Source organism: Pseudopodoces humilis, chromosome 1 (genome assembly GCF_049639895.1).
Source record: "Pseudopodoces humilis isolate 2021_Gansu_Grassland_sample_001 chromosome 1, ASM4963989v1, whole genome shotgun sequence".
NCBI lineage: Eukaryota > Metazoa > Chordata > Aves > Passeriformes > Paridae > Pseudopodoces > Pseudopodoces humilis.
Genome location: NC_142200.1, coordinates 52,014,716 through 52,029,880, shown reverse-complemented (window position 1 = coordinate 52,029,880; position 15,165 = coordinate 52,014,716). Strand labels below are relative to the sequence as shown.

The 15,165-nt window shown below is 43.1% G+C and overlaps 1 protein-coding gene across 1 annotated transcript; it reads right to left on the bottom strand.

Annotated features, from left to right (window-relative positions):
- Positions 1-273: 273 nt before the first annotated feature.
- CIDEA (cell death inducing DFFA like effector a) lies at positions 274-14,595 on the bottom strand. The gene is made up of 6 exons (XM_088055947.1): positions 14,451-14,595; positions 10,339-10,495; positions 9,992-10,138; positions 7,664-7,845; positions 4,398-4,555; positions 274-3,937 (listed from the first exon to the last, which is right to left on the bottom strand). The coding sequence occupies exons 1-5, from the start codon at positions 14,486-14,488 to the stop codon at positions 4,423-4,425; spliced, it is 657 nt and encodes a 218-aa protein (XP_087912073.1). The 5' UTR covers positions 14,489-14,595; the 3' UTR covers positions 274-3,937; positions 4,398-4,422.
- Positions 14,596-15,165: the final 570 nt, after the last annotated feature.

Genomic DNA, 15,165 nt, shown 5'->3' with positions numbered 1-15,165 from the left:
CTCCTGTACTCAGTGCTTTGTAGTCTTTTGCAACTTCTGTAAGAGATGGAGGAAAGCAAACCTTTTGTATGAAAGGAAACACAGTTTGCAGTTTCTCTGAGGCCAGAAAGTGACTCAGCAGTAACGAGTTAAGAGTTCAGTGCCACAAAATAGTACCCAGTAACTTCACTGCCACAGTCCAGCATTTGGAAACAGTTTGTGCCAGACCAGAGAGTCATTAATATTCATGATTGTTTCAGGAATAAGTAATTTTGGAAATGAATAGAGACAACATCCAAAGCCACTACTTGATTTTATTTATTCATGAACAATATTCCTTAAAATTGGCACCACACAGAAGAAAACATTGTCATCACTGAACGCAATTTTCACCCATCTCAATTTTCACAGCGAGTTAAACTTACCGGGCTTGAAAATTGTGAAGTGGGAAAACACTGTAATTTCCCTTAGAAAAACAACAATCCTTACACTTAAAAATGTCTTAGCTACATATATGACAATGTAAGGTAGAGAAAGCAGTGATAAACTCTAAGCCCCCCAAGGATACTTGCTGATACATAACTGAAGTGGTACATTAATCACATAAGGACCTCTAATAAACCTTGAGGCATCAAGTCAAAAATACACTTTGTACTTTGGTTTTAAACTTTTTTTTTTACTTTTAATTAAGTAGCTTGTGCCTTTAGTTCAAGAGTGATTTCAGGGAAGAAGCACACTGAAGTTATTTAGAATTATATTTCTGCCAGTTATAAATTATATATGAGGTTATCCTCACAGTTAAAATTCAGAATTACCAACATTTCCAAAACTGTGTATACCTACCTCTCTGCACACTTCACTGAAAAAAAAATCCAGCTCAAAGTCCAATTCTCCTGCTTTTATCTTCCTTCCTCTGAAGGGAAGGGATTCATAATGTTTCCTACAGCATATTTCAAATGATCTAAGGAATTTAGACCCTGCTTCTTCCTCTCTCCCTGGACAGAAGGGCTTGTAATCCCATTTCTCCTGAAAGAATCGGAAGGTGCAAGAAAACTTCCATTGGTTTATGAAAGGAAGGAAATGAAGTAATGATAAACTGTGCACACACAGCCACTAGATTCTTCATTCTGGTTATGGAGAAAGCAACTTTGCTCTGTCCGCAGAACATGAGCAGTGCCTGAGTCAACAAGGTCTCTTACTTCAGTGAAAATTCCTTTTTTGGTAACCAGAGAGTAGGACTTGGTGCATTGTTAGTAAGTGATGCAAAGCAACAGGCAAAAAGGATCAGTGCAAGCAAGGAGGCAGCAAACACGTTTCACACCTGCACGTCACTGCTCCCAGCCCTGACTGCAACAGCAACAAGTGCAGGCTAACTGAGTTCATGGGAATTAAAGCTAAAAATGCCAAGTGGAAAAATCTAACTGCTTCTCTACATACCTGCAGCTAAGAGCCTGTGCTTTTAGTTTTTTTGTGTCTTGTTAGATATTGTACAGCACTTGTATATAGTTTCCTGAAAGGTAGATAACGCTGAAGTTTTCTTTGCTGCATACCATCTATAGCTGAAGTAAAAGCTATACTTCCTAAGCAGCCTGTAAAAGAAAAAAACAAAAAGAAAACCCAAACCAAACTGGTTCCAACTTGGAGAACAACAGACTCCTCCAGTTTGACTCAAAGCCAAAATTTTATTTCCAGAAAGAAGTTAGTACAGTAATAAATACCACCTCTAAATACTAAGCCTGTGAAAGAGACAGATTCAGAAGTAATGAAACAGTTTTACACACAGCTTCCAGGACACTTCTCCCATTTTGAGAAAATATCAAAGCTGAGCTCCTTTAATTCAAAATGCAAACAGCTGAACTGAGGGAATTGCCCCAAGATGGAGACTTGCTGCACCCAGGAACTTGGGCAGCTCAAGTTTTAAGTGTTAAGCTGTTGAAGGAGCAGCTGCTCAAAAACATCGCACATTTATAGCAGGTTAGCTTTTCAGATCACTGCTAGATTCCCAGATGGTGCCACTGTAAACTGTGGACTATTAGTCCAATTGCCTCTGGCTAGAGAGGCTGGAATTTGGGATCTGCACAGTTCAGATGCAAAAGCTTTTGTACTACAGATGTTGAAGGAGCAATTCATACAAAACAACAATGAGCTATTCCAGTTGTTTTACACTTTTATAATGCTGGTGTTCCCACCTTAGGCAACATAAATATTTTTAGAAGCATTTAAGAGAATTTGCTTTCAAGAGGTGTGAATTTGGTGCTGGTTTTAATAGAATAAGTGGTCCTTAAAAACTGGAAAAATTAATTACCATGTCCTTGTACAGTCAGTTAAATGCAATTCCTTGACAGGGAAAGAAGAAAGACTTTGGCCAATGATTAACATGGCAACAATCATTTATGCAGGGGGTATCAAGAAAAATACAGATAAAACAAAGAGGTTATATAAAAATGGAAGCTTTCTCACTACTCCCAGAATAGTTTATTGTTTGCTTCTGAAGGACACCTGACAGTGCTGCAAGCTCCAGACATTCTTCACTGTGAGAAATCAGGAAAGAACAAGTCCTCCCCTTATCTGGAGCAGTATGCCCTCTGCTCAGAAGTAGGTGGGAAATAGCAGGAATTAGGAAAAGACAGCAAGGTTTTTCTTAGCTGTCTATTTGTTTGCAATACCATTACTTAAGGGACGGGCAGAGACTGACCAAAACTTGTGTCCATCAGTACCTTTAGCACTTGGGTTTACGCTTCCTTTCCTCTCAAAGGTGATTTGAAAGATGCAGCTCCAGCTGGCATAGCCACACTCATAGTGGGAAGGCAAAATGAGCACATGAAGATCAGATTTGCAGCTAAAAGCAAGAGCAATTTTCCCATGTATCAGTGACCTTTGAAGTGAACAGATCCAGCTAAGAGGTCAGAATAGACACCAGAAACCACAATACTTTATCTTTTCCACCTTTCTGCTTCTCTTTTAGGAGATCAGGTCAGTGTAGTTGGTGCACACAGTTAATGGATTCCTCTCTCAGAGGCATGGCAAGCACTGTGGGGTCCATAGCGGTCTTTTCCCTTTCACTGATTTCCTCCCCTGCCCCACTTGTTCTCTTGGCACTAGAGCTGCTCTTACGAGGTAGCACCTTCTGTCAGGACAGATATATTCCCTGCATCTGACATCCCCCTTAACAGCTTTCAGCCTTCCTGAAGTTCTTCATGTGCAAGCAAACAAAAAACTCAAAAGCTACATCTGTGAACAATCAAAACTGGGCTTTTTTTCCTTCACCAAGGTGAGTTTGCATTTTGACACGAGATGCCTAAGGCTACTTTTTCTCCAATTTTTTCACACTGTTGAGGAAAAGCTCACTGAAAGCTGGGCATAGCAACAGGAAAACATTACTTTGTCCTTTAATACAGCTTGTCTTGGGAGACTATAACACTGCAAATATTGACTTTAGAGCATACATGTATGTTAGGCAAGACTAGATTGCATCCTGATGCTCTTCCCTGAACCCAGGGACAACAAAGTATCCAGCATCTCTTACATGTACCTCAAGCCCATCTTGACACCTAGTGTCATCTTGTAACAGTAAAAACTGTGGCGGCTTAACCCCTGAAAAAATCTTCAACAAGTTGCTTATAGGCCATATTAATGAAACCATGGCAGATTATTGAATGGTCAGAACTGGACATCAAATTCATTAAAAAAAATATATCAGGTTCTTTAACTGTGTGAGCTGTAATAACCTGAACATCCTGAATAACTGAAAAAAAAAATATAAAGAATGATAATGAAAAGGTTTTATTTGTTTTAAGGGAAGTAAGGCTAAATCTTAACCTTCTGCTTAGTGGTTGCACAATCTCCAATTAGACCTCATGAGAAGAGACAGCCACTGAAGTAGGATTGAAGTTACACTCTGTAGTTCCGTTGTCAGCAGGAGTAAATAGGTACACTTCACCTCAATGTCAGCTTCACACTAATGCCAGCACTGTTAAGGATTAAAACAAATAAACAAACCTCCCCCCACCCCAGTCCTCTCACCCTCATCTTACAGCACAAGTCTGTTCAGAATGCAAGTAGATAGCCATGAAAAACAAACTAAAAACTAACAAAACCCTCCAAAAACAACAACAAAAATACCACCCTTCCCCCCCCCCCCCCCCCCCCCCCAAAAATCCAAAAGTGTCTTTACTTATTCACCATTTTGAATTGTTGGGGCAAAACCCCTCTCTTTTTGCCAGATTCTCAGACATTAGGCACCCATTTTTTGTGGTGTTAAGAGACTGTGAACATCCAGCACTTCATGCCTAAGGCCTACAAGCACTCCCAAACAGGAAAATTGTTAATTCACATTAGTGCACATCCCCCCTAGAATCAGAACTGAGCATCCTTACAATCAGAACTGAGCAAGAGAATGTCTTTAAGCAAAAGGATTCGACATCAGAAGCACAGCTGTCGTCACTACTCCCGCCTGGATCTTGTGCACATGTCATCTTCATCATATTCACCCATCAACTGCAACATATACGTTCCAGTATAGAGGAGAAACTGTCCAGTTATTTGTGCTGCATGGGATATTAGCTGAAGCACTTTCCTGGAAGAAAAGTCACTTGTTTAAGAAGAAAACACCAGCAAGATTACATTACCCATTTCCACCCACAACATTTGATGAGTTAAGTCAATATATTTAAAAAACCCTCTCATTCCTTCTCACTTCTAAGATGGTAATTTTTGTACCTTCTTCAGAGAAAACACTTGATTGACAGGAAACTATTGACATGTTGGCAGAACCAGAAATCATGTTCAACAAAGCAGGCTGACATCCTGCTAGACCCTTACAGGCCTCCTGCAAATCCATCACTCAAACCATCACAGTACCACAGAAAACAACTTTGCCTGGGAGCAGCATTCCTGCAGCATAAACTCATCTCATGTCTCACCTTTGTCATTCACTAACACAACCCTGGATGTATGTATCTTCAAGCCACAGATCAAACCTGATTAGATCTGAAGCTGAACGATCACATTGCAGTGGGTACTCAAAGGCAAAACAGGTGAAGCAGGAAAATTACTGCTGGCCAAGCTGCAAGACTTAAGAAGTCTCAGTTTGCAACTATTTTATTTTCTAAAAATGTGATAAAAATCAGCACTCAAGAATACAGTGCTGTGTAAGAATCAATACAAATCCATAGATTATGTCAGATAAGTATCAGAGGTTGACTGTATAAACTGTGGATCTTCACAGGGGAAGAGATAGTTATATTTGAATGGTCATTTATTTAACTTAGTTGTCACTGCATCTTCCATTCTGCAAGAAACAACAGGGACACGATTACTGAGAGCTACATTTGAGTCTCATCTCCCAGAAGTTAGGAGGGCCCTCACAAGTATGAAGCTGAGACATTGGGAAGCAGTACAAAAAAACTGAAACCATTCCGAAGCTGGAATGGGCTCAGTTTCTGAAGATACAGAAATCAGATCAGTCTCCTGCAAAAATAAGTGGGAAGACTTTCTGAATTCCTGCCTAAGAAAACATGCAGCTGTGAACCCTCTGCTTCTATTAATTTGTCCTTTGGGCTTAAGCAGAGAAGGAAAAATCTTCTTCCTACAAATTCATTTTTAACCCCACTGTCATGAAAGGTTTGCAGTTGAAATCCAATGCCTCAACATAGTACAATACCCTGGACTTAGAGCCTGTGAAGCCTTTAAAGAACACTGTACCCTTACTCATGCTTCCCACACGTGCCATTTCAACGTGTTCTTCCTCTGCCACACAGACCAGGCCAAGGAGCTTTCCAGTTGTAAAGAAAGCTGCACCTGGTGCTGAGCTTGGAGCAGCTGCAGTGTGTCACTTGCACACAAGAGCAGTTGCCACTTAAGCCATGGAACAAGTTATTTGTTGAACTGGATATTTGATCCTTCAGTCGGATGCTGCAGGGAAACACCACGAGGGGAAATGCACTAATCAGACCTGGCAGGCTTCCAGCCCTTCCCATCATGAACAGCTGCGGCATTTTTCAGTCCTTTCCCTCCACACGGGGAGAGGGCATCAGAGTTAGCAACCTGGAACTCATTAGCAGAGGGACTATACCAGGATCCTGATATCCTCTCTCTGATTTCAGCAGCAAGTTGAGGCAGGCCATGTCACTGTTGTGTTCAAGGGTACCCAAGGTTATCTCTTCTGTCACCCTGTTCTTTGCTAGCAGACTGTCATCCCACCCTGACAATGACACTTCCCTTCTAGCTCAGCTCTGTAACACAACAGAGCTTCCAGAAGAACTCCACAGCTACTTCAGCTGCCAGCACTGCTCCTTTCTCACCAGCTGCCCTGTCTTGGCAGGGAGGCAGAATTGTCACTTCAAACTCTCCTTAGCAGCACAGGTTTCAGTGCAGATATTCAGTTCCATAGCAGGCAGTCAGAGATCAGAGTTTGTTTTGGCTCAAGAGAGTCTGACGAACGTAACAACTGGAGGAGTGCAGCTGTCCAAGGGCAAGCCTCTGCTTTGAAGAAACCCTAATGAAGTCAGTGTTACAGGTGGGTGTAAGCATGCAGCTGGATAATCACTTCATCCAGACCAGAGAGGAGTCCTGTCTACAGCCACACCAGCTGTAGCCTGAAAGATTAAGGAAGGGACCACCCAAATAGAGTGGGAGAGGTCACTGAGACTGAAGGACAGGGAACAAGATCAGCATTGTAGTACTAATCCTCATACCTGCATCAGGAGGGACTGCTTAAAGACTTCATCTAAAGGCCACATGTCATTCAGGACAAGCCAAAACTTCACTGATGACATATACATCTGTCTGTCGGATCTGGTCCTCAAGTAATAAAATGCAGCACACCACTGTTTCTCAACCAGAATTCTAAAAGTCAGAAACTTGGGGTTGCAGCTTAAATAACTGTCAAAGTACAGCACCTCTGGGAAGGGGTCTGAACTCAGGAGTCTTCTTAAACCAGGGCAGAACACAGCTGATCTTGACAAGGCACCAACTTTCAACTTGTTGAAAATAGTGGACTGGACTGGTATTATTTTAAGACAGCATTTCCCAACAGCCAGTTCTACGAAACTCACAGCCCACAGCAGATCAGTCCTGCAGGAGACAGTGGTCCTTGACAGGCCCCCTTAGCTGGCCTAGAGACCACACCAGCTGGCTTAAGAACAGTGATATCACAGAGTCCTGGTACAGGTGACAAATACACATTGAAAGAGGAGAGTGTCATCTCTCCTCCATTATCCTCTGCCTCCACGTAGCTCCAGTGGTGAAACTAGAATGGCAATGTCTGAGCAAGCTTTAAGACCCCTGACATTAGATCTCAAATTCCTCTCATTTCATCCCCTTGAAGTCTCCTCTTCAAAGAGCTTCTTTCCCCAGCCCCCTGCATTCTTCAGACAAACAAGTCAAGGAAACGTGTGGAAATTCTCTCAGCATACAAAGAAACCCGTACTCAGACCCTTTCAATAAATACCAGCTGATAAAGAGTTTTGCCTTGGTAGAAACTTAAGATTCTATCATAAAAAGTTATAGGAAGTTTTTCACTGGTCAGCTATCCACCTTATGAAGAAAGAGTCAGCATATTGGCCAGTAGGTAAGAAGTAACAGAAGTATTGATGTTATAAACACACCTGCTTCACAGAACCAATAGCAAACACAGATTTTTGCATTAGCACATACACCTGACCACCAGCGGAAACGCACTCACCGCAATACACTTTTTGCTCTCATGCACTTGATATCGTATGAGATAGAGTAGATCTCATAGAAGGTTGCCTTGATGTTTAAGCAGCCAATAAAATCCTTAGGGTTCAGTTTGTACAGGTCAAATGTGATGTTAGCTACTCCCATTTTCTTCTTTTTTCTCACAGCAACAACTCCATTTTTTGTCTGATTTAAAAAGAGAGAGAGACAGTTTGTACCAAAAACACAGGAAACTACAGCAAGACAACTATTAACAGTGCAGATCTTCAGAAGCAGCTTTGCTTATTCCAGCCTTGGTGCTAGTTCTTGGTCAATTCTAAACTAAAATTGAAGGCATTAGCACACAGAAAAGGAGGTTTGTAGCTGATGTATAGTTTTTCAAGTCCTGAACAGGCTTCTGAAATTTTCCAAACAGACACTAAAATTCTACAGTGACAGAGCACCTCCTGAATATTTATTTTCTGTAGTAGAGCTTCTTCAGAGTACACTGAAGCCACTGGACAGTGTTCCTGACATTTTTATTTATCCTGGTACATTCTGGCTGCTCTCTGAGGCCACCAAATATCCAGGGCGACATCAGGTCCTTCTGTTTAGTCAGGAACACAATACTGATGAGCACTCTTGGAGAAAGCTACAGACATGACATCTGCGTAAAGTCAGGGACCCATTTCAAAACCTGGCTCACAACATCCCTTTCTTCCTACTAAAAAGAAACACAGGGAGGGAATCACTGCTGATTAGGCCAAGGGTTTAGTAATGACATTTTAAGAGGAAAAGCAAAGGAGAGGGAGCACAGAAATTCATCTTCCACCTTAAATGCACCCTCCTTTATTGAAAGTAGCCCTTGTCTGCTGCAGGGTGTGTGCTCCAAGAAAGGAAAAACAAAAAGAAAATAGTAAAGAGAACCCATATCCACAGAGACATCTAGTGGATACACGGGATCCTCTGCTCAGCACATTCTGCTCAAGGTTAATGACCTGGCAGCTGCCAGGCTGTTTTCTGCATGCTAAATGAAGCAATAAAATTGTGTAAGACTGGGCCTTTTTGTACTTGACACCCCAGCTCTCAGACAGTGTCACGATAAGGCAGACAAAGCTAAACACAGCAGTATATCATTAGCCAGCAATTTCATGCCTGTTTTACTTTGATAACCTCCAAGCTCCAGCAACAGGGTCCCCTATCAACAACAGCTTTGGACATGTACAAGCAGTTGGTGTGCTTGGAAGCATCTCCCCACACCCCTCCCCATTAGCACCCAGAATATTTGGATAAAGTAGGACAGAGCTGGTGCTGCATTCCAGGTGATTGGTGAAGCTGTGACAATCCCTCTGCTGTCACTCAGCACCTTCTGAGGAGGGGCTGCATCCAAACTTGAGCTGCTGCAATGCCAGACAGGAGACGGGGAAGGAGCAAGCTGGAGTCACATCCTGGCTGCAGCTCCTTTTCTACCCTTGGAGCTCATGACCCAGAGGCAGAACTTGATAAGCCAAGGAGGTATTTTGGGGAAAAATGTTTAGGCTGCCCACACTGCAACAGGAGACTGGGAAAACAGGGCCACATGATCGAGCTGTACGTGTGAAGGCACAAAAATTGTGTCCCCGCTTACAGCTCCACAGCCAGTTCCACACCTGGCAGAAAAAATCCTGGTGTTAGCTTTTTAGCATCAACCATCTCATGGAAAAACAGTTACCAGTTTGACTCCATGTTATTAATGTACAGATGACCATTTTCCTGTAAGATAACTGTTTGAATACTGAATTTATATTATTAGAACCAAGCCAGTTTTAATAGTTCTTAAGTACCTTGAAGCATGCAGGTTAACATTAAGTTCTGATGCCAACTTCTGGCTATTTGCAAAATCAAACACAGGCATTTTAATAACTGCCATTAACTATTACTGCCTTAAGAAGTCAGGACTTGCTTTATATTACTTTATTTGAGCATTTTTACAGTCTAAATGTGATCTTAAAGACGTTGTATTTTTTAACTTCATGGAGCCAAAGTCCTAATTTCCTTTATGTTACAAAAAGGCTCAAGAACAAATATTTCTGAGCTTCTCGAAAAGCAAGGTATTTTCCCTGTAAGTCTTTTCAGTTGTAACATTTTATTTCAATTCCTGGTGGATTTTGCCAACAGATCTATGTCCAAACAAGGGACAATAAGAAATAAGAACTTGATTTTTCATCCAGGAAGGCTCAACAAGGAGTTTACACCTTGCCTCTTCAGAGGCATTTTTCTTCCTCTTCTCCTCTCTTCCCAACATTTTTAGCAGACACAAAAAAATTCCCCCATCCACTTCTACTCAAATGAGAAAGAAGCAGTCAACACTTACTGGTGTCCATTTCTGTCCATTTTCTAGAACCATGAAGTGTGTGTTATCATCCAGGGACTTGAAGAACTCTTCTGTGTCCACAACTGTGCCATCCTCCTCCAAAACCAGAGTTACTATTCCAGCAGTTATAACAAAGGCATCTAAAGTCTGAAAAAAACCCAGGAGATTTTAGCATTCTAAAGAGAGCCCACCATTTCATATTGAGACTTGCTTAGCTGAAATATTCTGCTGAACCTCCACAGTAATGGATTTTTAGAAGACCAAGAGCCAGTGGATGGTCTCTGTAATTTTATAAAAATACAGGATTTCCCTGTAATTTTCAATCAGAGTGGGACTGTTTGTTATACCTTGCTGAGGAGCTCTTGCAGGCTGCTTGCAACAATTCCTTTCCGGCTGCTTCGGGAGGCATTGGACACACGGAAAGGGCGCCCTGCAGGCATGAGAGGAGGGAACAGGGTCTGTTTTGTTACTGCTCCTACAGATGCTCCCACGGATAGGAAAGATCTAAGAAATAAAAATTCAACATAGTTACAAAAACAGTCATGTCATGTACTGCAAGAAGGAGGAAGACTGTTGACATAATCACATTATACAAGTAATTCACAGATCACATTAAGACTCTTGGAGCTTAATTTCAAAACTAAATGCTACACAGCCCTACAGATATGTTATCTCTGAACTCCCTCTTGCCCATGACATTTGGAAAAACTTTTATAATTAATACAATTTCAAGCAGATGTGAGACACCCCTAGCTCGGCTGACATCAAGGTCACAATCACAGTGAAGCTGATGGGCTGTAAAACTGAATTTAAAAGGCAGCATCTCTTACTGCATTCAGTTACTTAGATAATTCTCTTTATTTCCAAGGTAAACACTCCGTGAGATACATAATTAGTTGAAAGCAATGTTGTGCGTTAAGATATGAGTTTGTTTTAGGAAGACTGAACATACTACCCATATTCAAAACACCCAGTGGCATAATGCAAGCTGAGCTTTGCAATATGGTTACACTTGACTTCGAAGAGTCAAGGCATTTGTTTGTAAATTACATCTGCAGCCTGCAAAAGTCCATCTGGTTTTGAAAAACACAAAATAAATGGCTTGCATCAGAAGTAGTTAAATGCGATCAAAGTTAAGATACAAGTACATAAATACATAGTGTTGGAGCAGGCTGCCAGCAAAGCCAGAAGAATTGAATCACTCTTTTAGAAAGAAATTTTCAATTTTTCTGGGTAATTGCATATTTACCTTTGGTAAACCAAGCACATAACACCAGTAACAGCCTACTGCCACACCAACATACTGACCTGCTCTCATCTACACCTGGTGACACTTTTTTCTGCCAAATGAAAATGGCTAAGTCAATAGTCAGCTTGCCAAAAATGGCACTCTGCCTGACACCTGGGAAGGATTGATTTCTAAGTCTTTTAAAAGGAGGCAATATTTTGTTTCCCACACTCCTGGACTTTACCCTCTGTGTTTGGCTCTTTGGCTCCTTAATACTGAATTGCTCAGGGGTGGGAAAGGGATGGATCCCCACTTTGTTCTGCCACATAGGTGTAAAAAGTCAACTTTACGTAGGAAAATCTATTCTCAGACAATTTCACTGAGGGTAGAGTGAACTGGCAGCTTTTATCTGCAGCCAGAGAGTAAATACAGGACTTTCTAGAATAATGAGATTGTATAAAGTTACTCCACTAATGAAGCAATCCACACCAAACATGGAGAATAAGAAGTATTCTTCTCCATACCTCTTATCTGGTCTATAAGCATATTTTTGGAATGCACAGAATGTCATTTTTGTGCCTGAACAGATTCAGATTTCAGCAAATAATTTGTTTACTGTTCTAGTTCTGAACCACTCTTCCAGGCTATCACCTTTCCTCTAAAAAACAAATTCACCTTCCTCAAAAACTCTTTGGCATTATTGGGGCTTTAATTTTTTAAAGGGGAGAACAGTCCAGCAGTTTTGTTCCAGCTCATGCTATTACTTTGTTGCTAGTCCTGGCCATACAGTAGGGCCCCATCTTTCAACATTTGGCATTTATACACACGTGGCTGATGGAAACCTCTGTTGTTCCTGTGACAAAGCTGGTGAGGATAAGCAGCCAGTGTGGCTTTCAGGGAACAAGCACCATTTCATATTAAAGAGCTAATAAGCACTATTCCTCCTGGAAAAGGGTGAGGACCAGGGAGGAGGACAAGGAGACAGTAGCACTGACAAGGGCATTGAAGCTCCACAGAAGGGAAGCCTGCTAAGACAGGCTGTGCTTGTTAATCTCTCTGCTGACTAAGTTAATGGGCCCCCAATCACCCACTGCTTGTGGGCAGCTCACATTCCAAATCCCTGAGTCTCTCCCTCAGGAAGGAAGCCTGCTCACCTACCTTGGGGTTGGTGACACCATAGGGCACCCACATGTTCAAAAGTGCAGCACTGGGGTTTCAAGAGCTTTCACAGCTGATTACACCCCATTGCCTCACACAAATTTGAAAACTTGCATGTAGAATAGTAACCTGAGCGATATATATGTGAGTGCTGCCAATTCTTTTCTTTTCTCCCAAGGACAGTCAATATCAGTCCCACTGAAAAGTTTTCTTTCCCATTACTTAATCCAAGCTGTCATTCACAAAAGACAAAGCAAAAGGGTAACAGCCAAAACATACATGCTGACAAAGAAATGAAAATCTGTGTAAGGGACACAGATCATGGGCAGGACTTGAACTAACAGGGCGCACCCCAGCCAACTCTACAAGCTGTGCTTTGAAGCTTTAAGCAGAAGATTCTCAAGGAATCAGAATCAATCACCTCACACCGCTGCCTAGTTCTAGCCAAAGTCAGAGCAATAAAACAAACAGATTAATAAACCAGGGCTTACATTATTGCCACCTGACAGTCACTGAATAGAAAAGATTTTAAGAAGTTATTTAACAGTGGTGAAATTTCACCTACATTTTGATAAAACCTGTCAATATCATCTATAAACAAAGTCTGCTTATGAACAAATGAGTCTGGGCTCCAGGGCAGGCTGAGGTTTCAGCTAATGAGGAAACAAAAGGCAGGATGATGAAAAGCAGCCAGATAAACAGAGTGTGAACCCTTTCATTTCTGGGCCTATTGCTAAAAGCTTGTTTTTCTTCTGTGTGCCACTCTCCTTCCTAGATCATAGGCTCAAACAGGCCAGCCTACATTCACAGCTCTTAGAAAGATCTGTTCTTTTTATAGCTGGCCTTAAAACATAGACAAACCAATTCCTGATAGAGGGAATTCCTCTGTGAGGCTGGAGTTAACAAAAATAATTTTCTATTAAAAGCTGATCAAGGTAAGTCACAAAACAAGTGGTGGAAAGGAACAAAGGTGTAGTTGGTTTTATTAGAAAGTTGAGTGACATGTTAAATACAGACAAATCCACTATTGTTTTATTTTTCTTTAAAGCCAAAAGGATCAAGTCCTAGCTCTTCTCTAAAGGAGGAAGGAATCCCACATCTGTGGAAAATACAAAAATATTTTATTTTTAAAAGATCAAATACCTTCAAACTCTAGCATCTTATCCAGTTTGTTTTGGTTAACTACAATCTGCTAGAGAGGGCTTCACAAATGCTGCCACAAGCATTCACTCTAGGGTCAAAGCTGGTGGGAGAGATGAATTAATTTTTTAGGAGGATATAGGGATTAAAAGCTTGTCTTGAGCCCTGCACACATATTTCACTCTTTATCTTTGTTTGCAACATGCCCCATATGTTTGTCTAAGAATGTGGTGCAATGATCTTCAGCCTCACTCAGAAAAATCAACGTTGCACAACACACTCCAGGATACGGCACGGATTGATTTTTAGGTTAGGGTTCACTAGCAAACAACAGCAGCAGTAACAGCAAGGAAAACAAGAGGTAAAATAAATAAATATATTTATATATATAATATACAGGAAAACGTCTGAAATTAGTCAGGAGACTTAGGTTCCAACCAGATCGCAGCACGGTTCTCCTGCTCAAACACGAGCTGTAGAGCCACCACAAGCGCAGCTGGCAGCAGCTGGATTTCCGAGCAGCGTTTGGAGCTGTACCTCCATGGACGCGGCTGGCCCGGTGACAACACGACCGGGCTCGTGGTCAGGCTGTCCCCGAGTCCCAGCGGCCCCGGGCTGCTGCGGGGCTCCGCTCCCGGCGGCAGCCCCGGGTGCCGAGAGCCACCACACCTCCAAGGCAGCTTCGGCTGCAGGGCTCCCAGCTGTGCCTCCCCTCAGCCAGGCGGGCAGGGCTGCGGCAGCGTCCCGACCTGCTTGTCCCGGGCGGCGTCCATCGGGGTTAATCCCCCGCCCTCCCTCACACCGCGCCCTGGGGCCGGCCCGGGCTGCTCGGCCTCGGGCATCCCCAGCAGCCGGACCCTGCGGCGGCCGGCATGGAGAAAGGGATGGAGAAGGGGATAGAGAAGAAAAGGGAGGGAGTGTCCTCTCACTCACCGCAGCAGCGATCCCACGCAATCCCGCGCCACCTCCATGGCCCGGCCGGCTGGGGCAGAGCCGGTCACGGCGCTTAAGAGCAGCGGGCGGGGCTCCTCCTCCGGCCCCGGCCCCTCCCTGGCCGCCTTCCCCTCGGTGACACCGGGAGCCGAGCCCCGGGACAGGGAGCACGGCCAGGACAGCCCCGCCGGGGCTCAGCGCTTGTCCGCAGCGCCAGGGATGCAGCGCCAGGCGCCAGGTAGCGCGCTTTGGGAAGGGATGTTTCTTCAGGAGGTGCCGTATGGTTTACCTGGGAAAGGAGCAGAAAAGGTTTTGCTCGGCGTGTGCGGGGGATGTAACTCTCTGCACGTTAGCTAGTTACAGCCAATAGAGTAACAGTGGAAGCCAAGCTCATTTTCGGCTCCCGGCATTAGAGCAAATCAACAGATTAAGTGTCTCAGCTTCTGATTTTAGGGCCTGTGAATAAGCTTACAGCTCGGATTAATGTGTGTTGTAGTGGAGGTATTTACTGTTACTCCTGCGGGCAGGGGAGCAGTGGCTTCTGATTACTACACAGGAATAAAGGCAGTGTTTCCTGTTCACAAATCCTTCACAGTTCTTTTGGGCTCTGGAACCACGTTCTGTTGCTTACAGCTGTCCAGCAACTAGTGGACAGGAAAAACAGAGCCAAGAGCATCAGAACCTGCCTCAGGCAACAGCCTGACCTAGGGCCAGG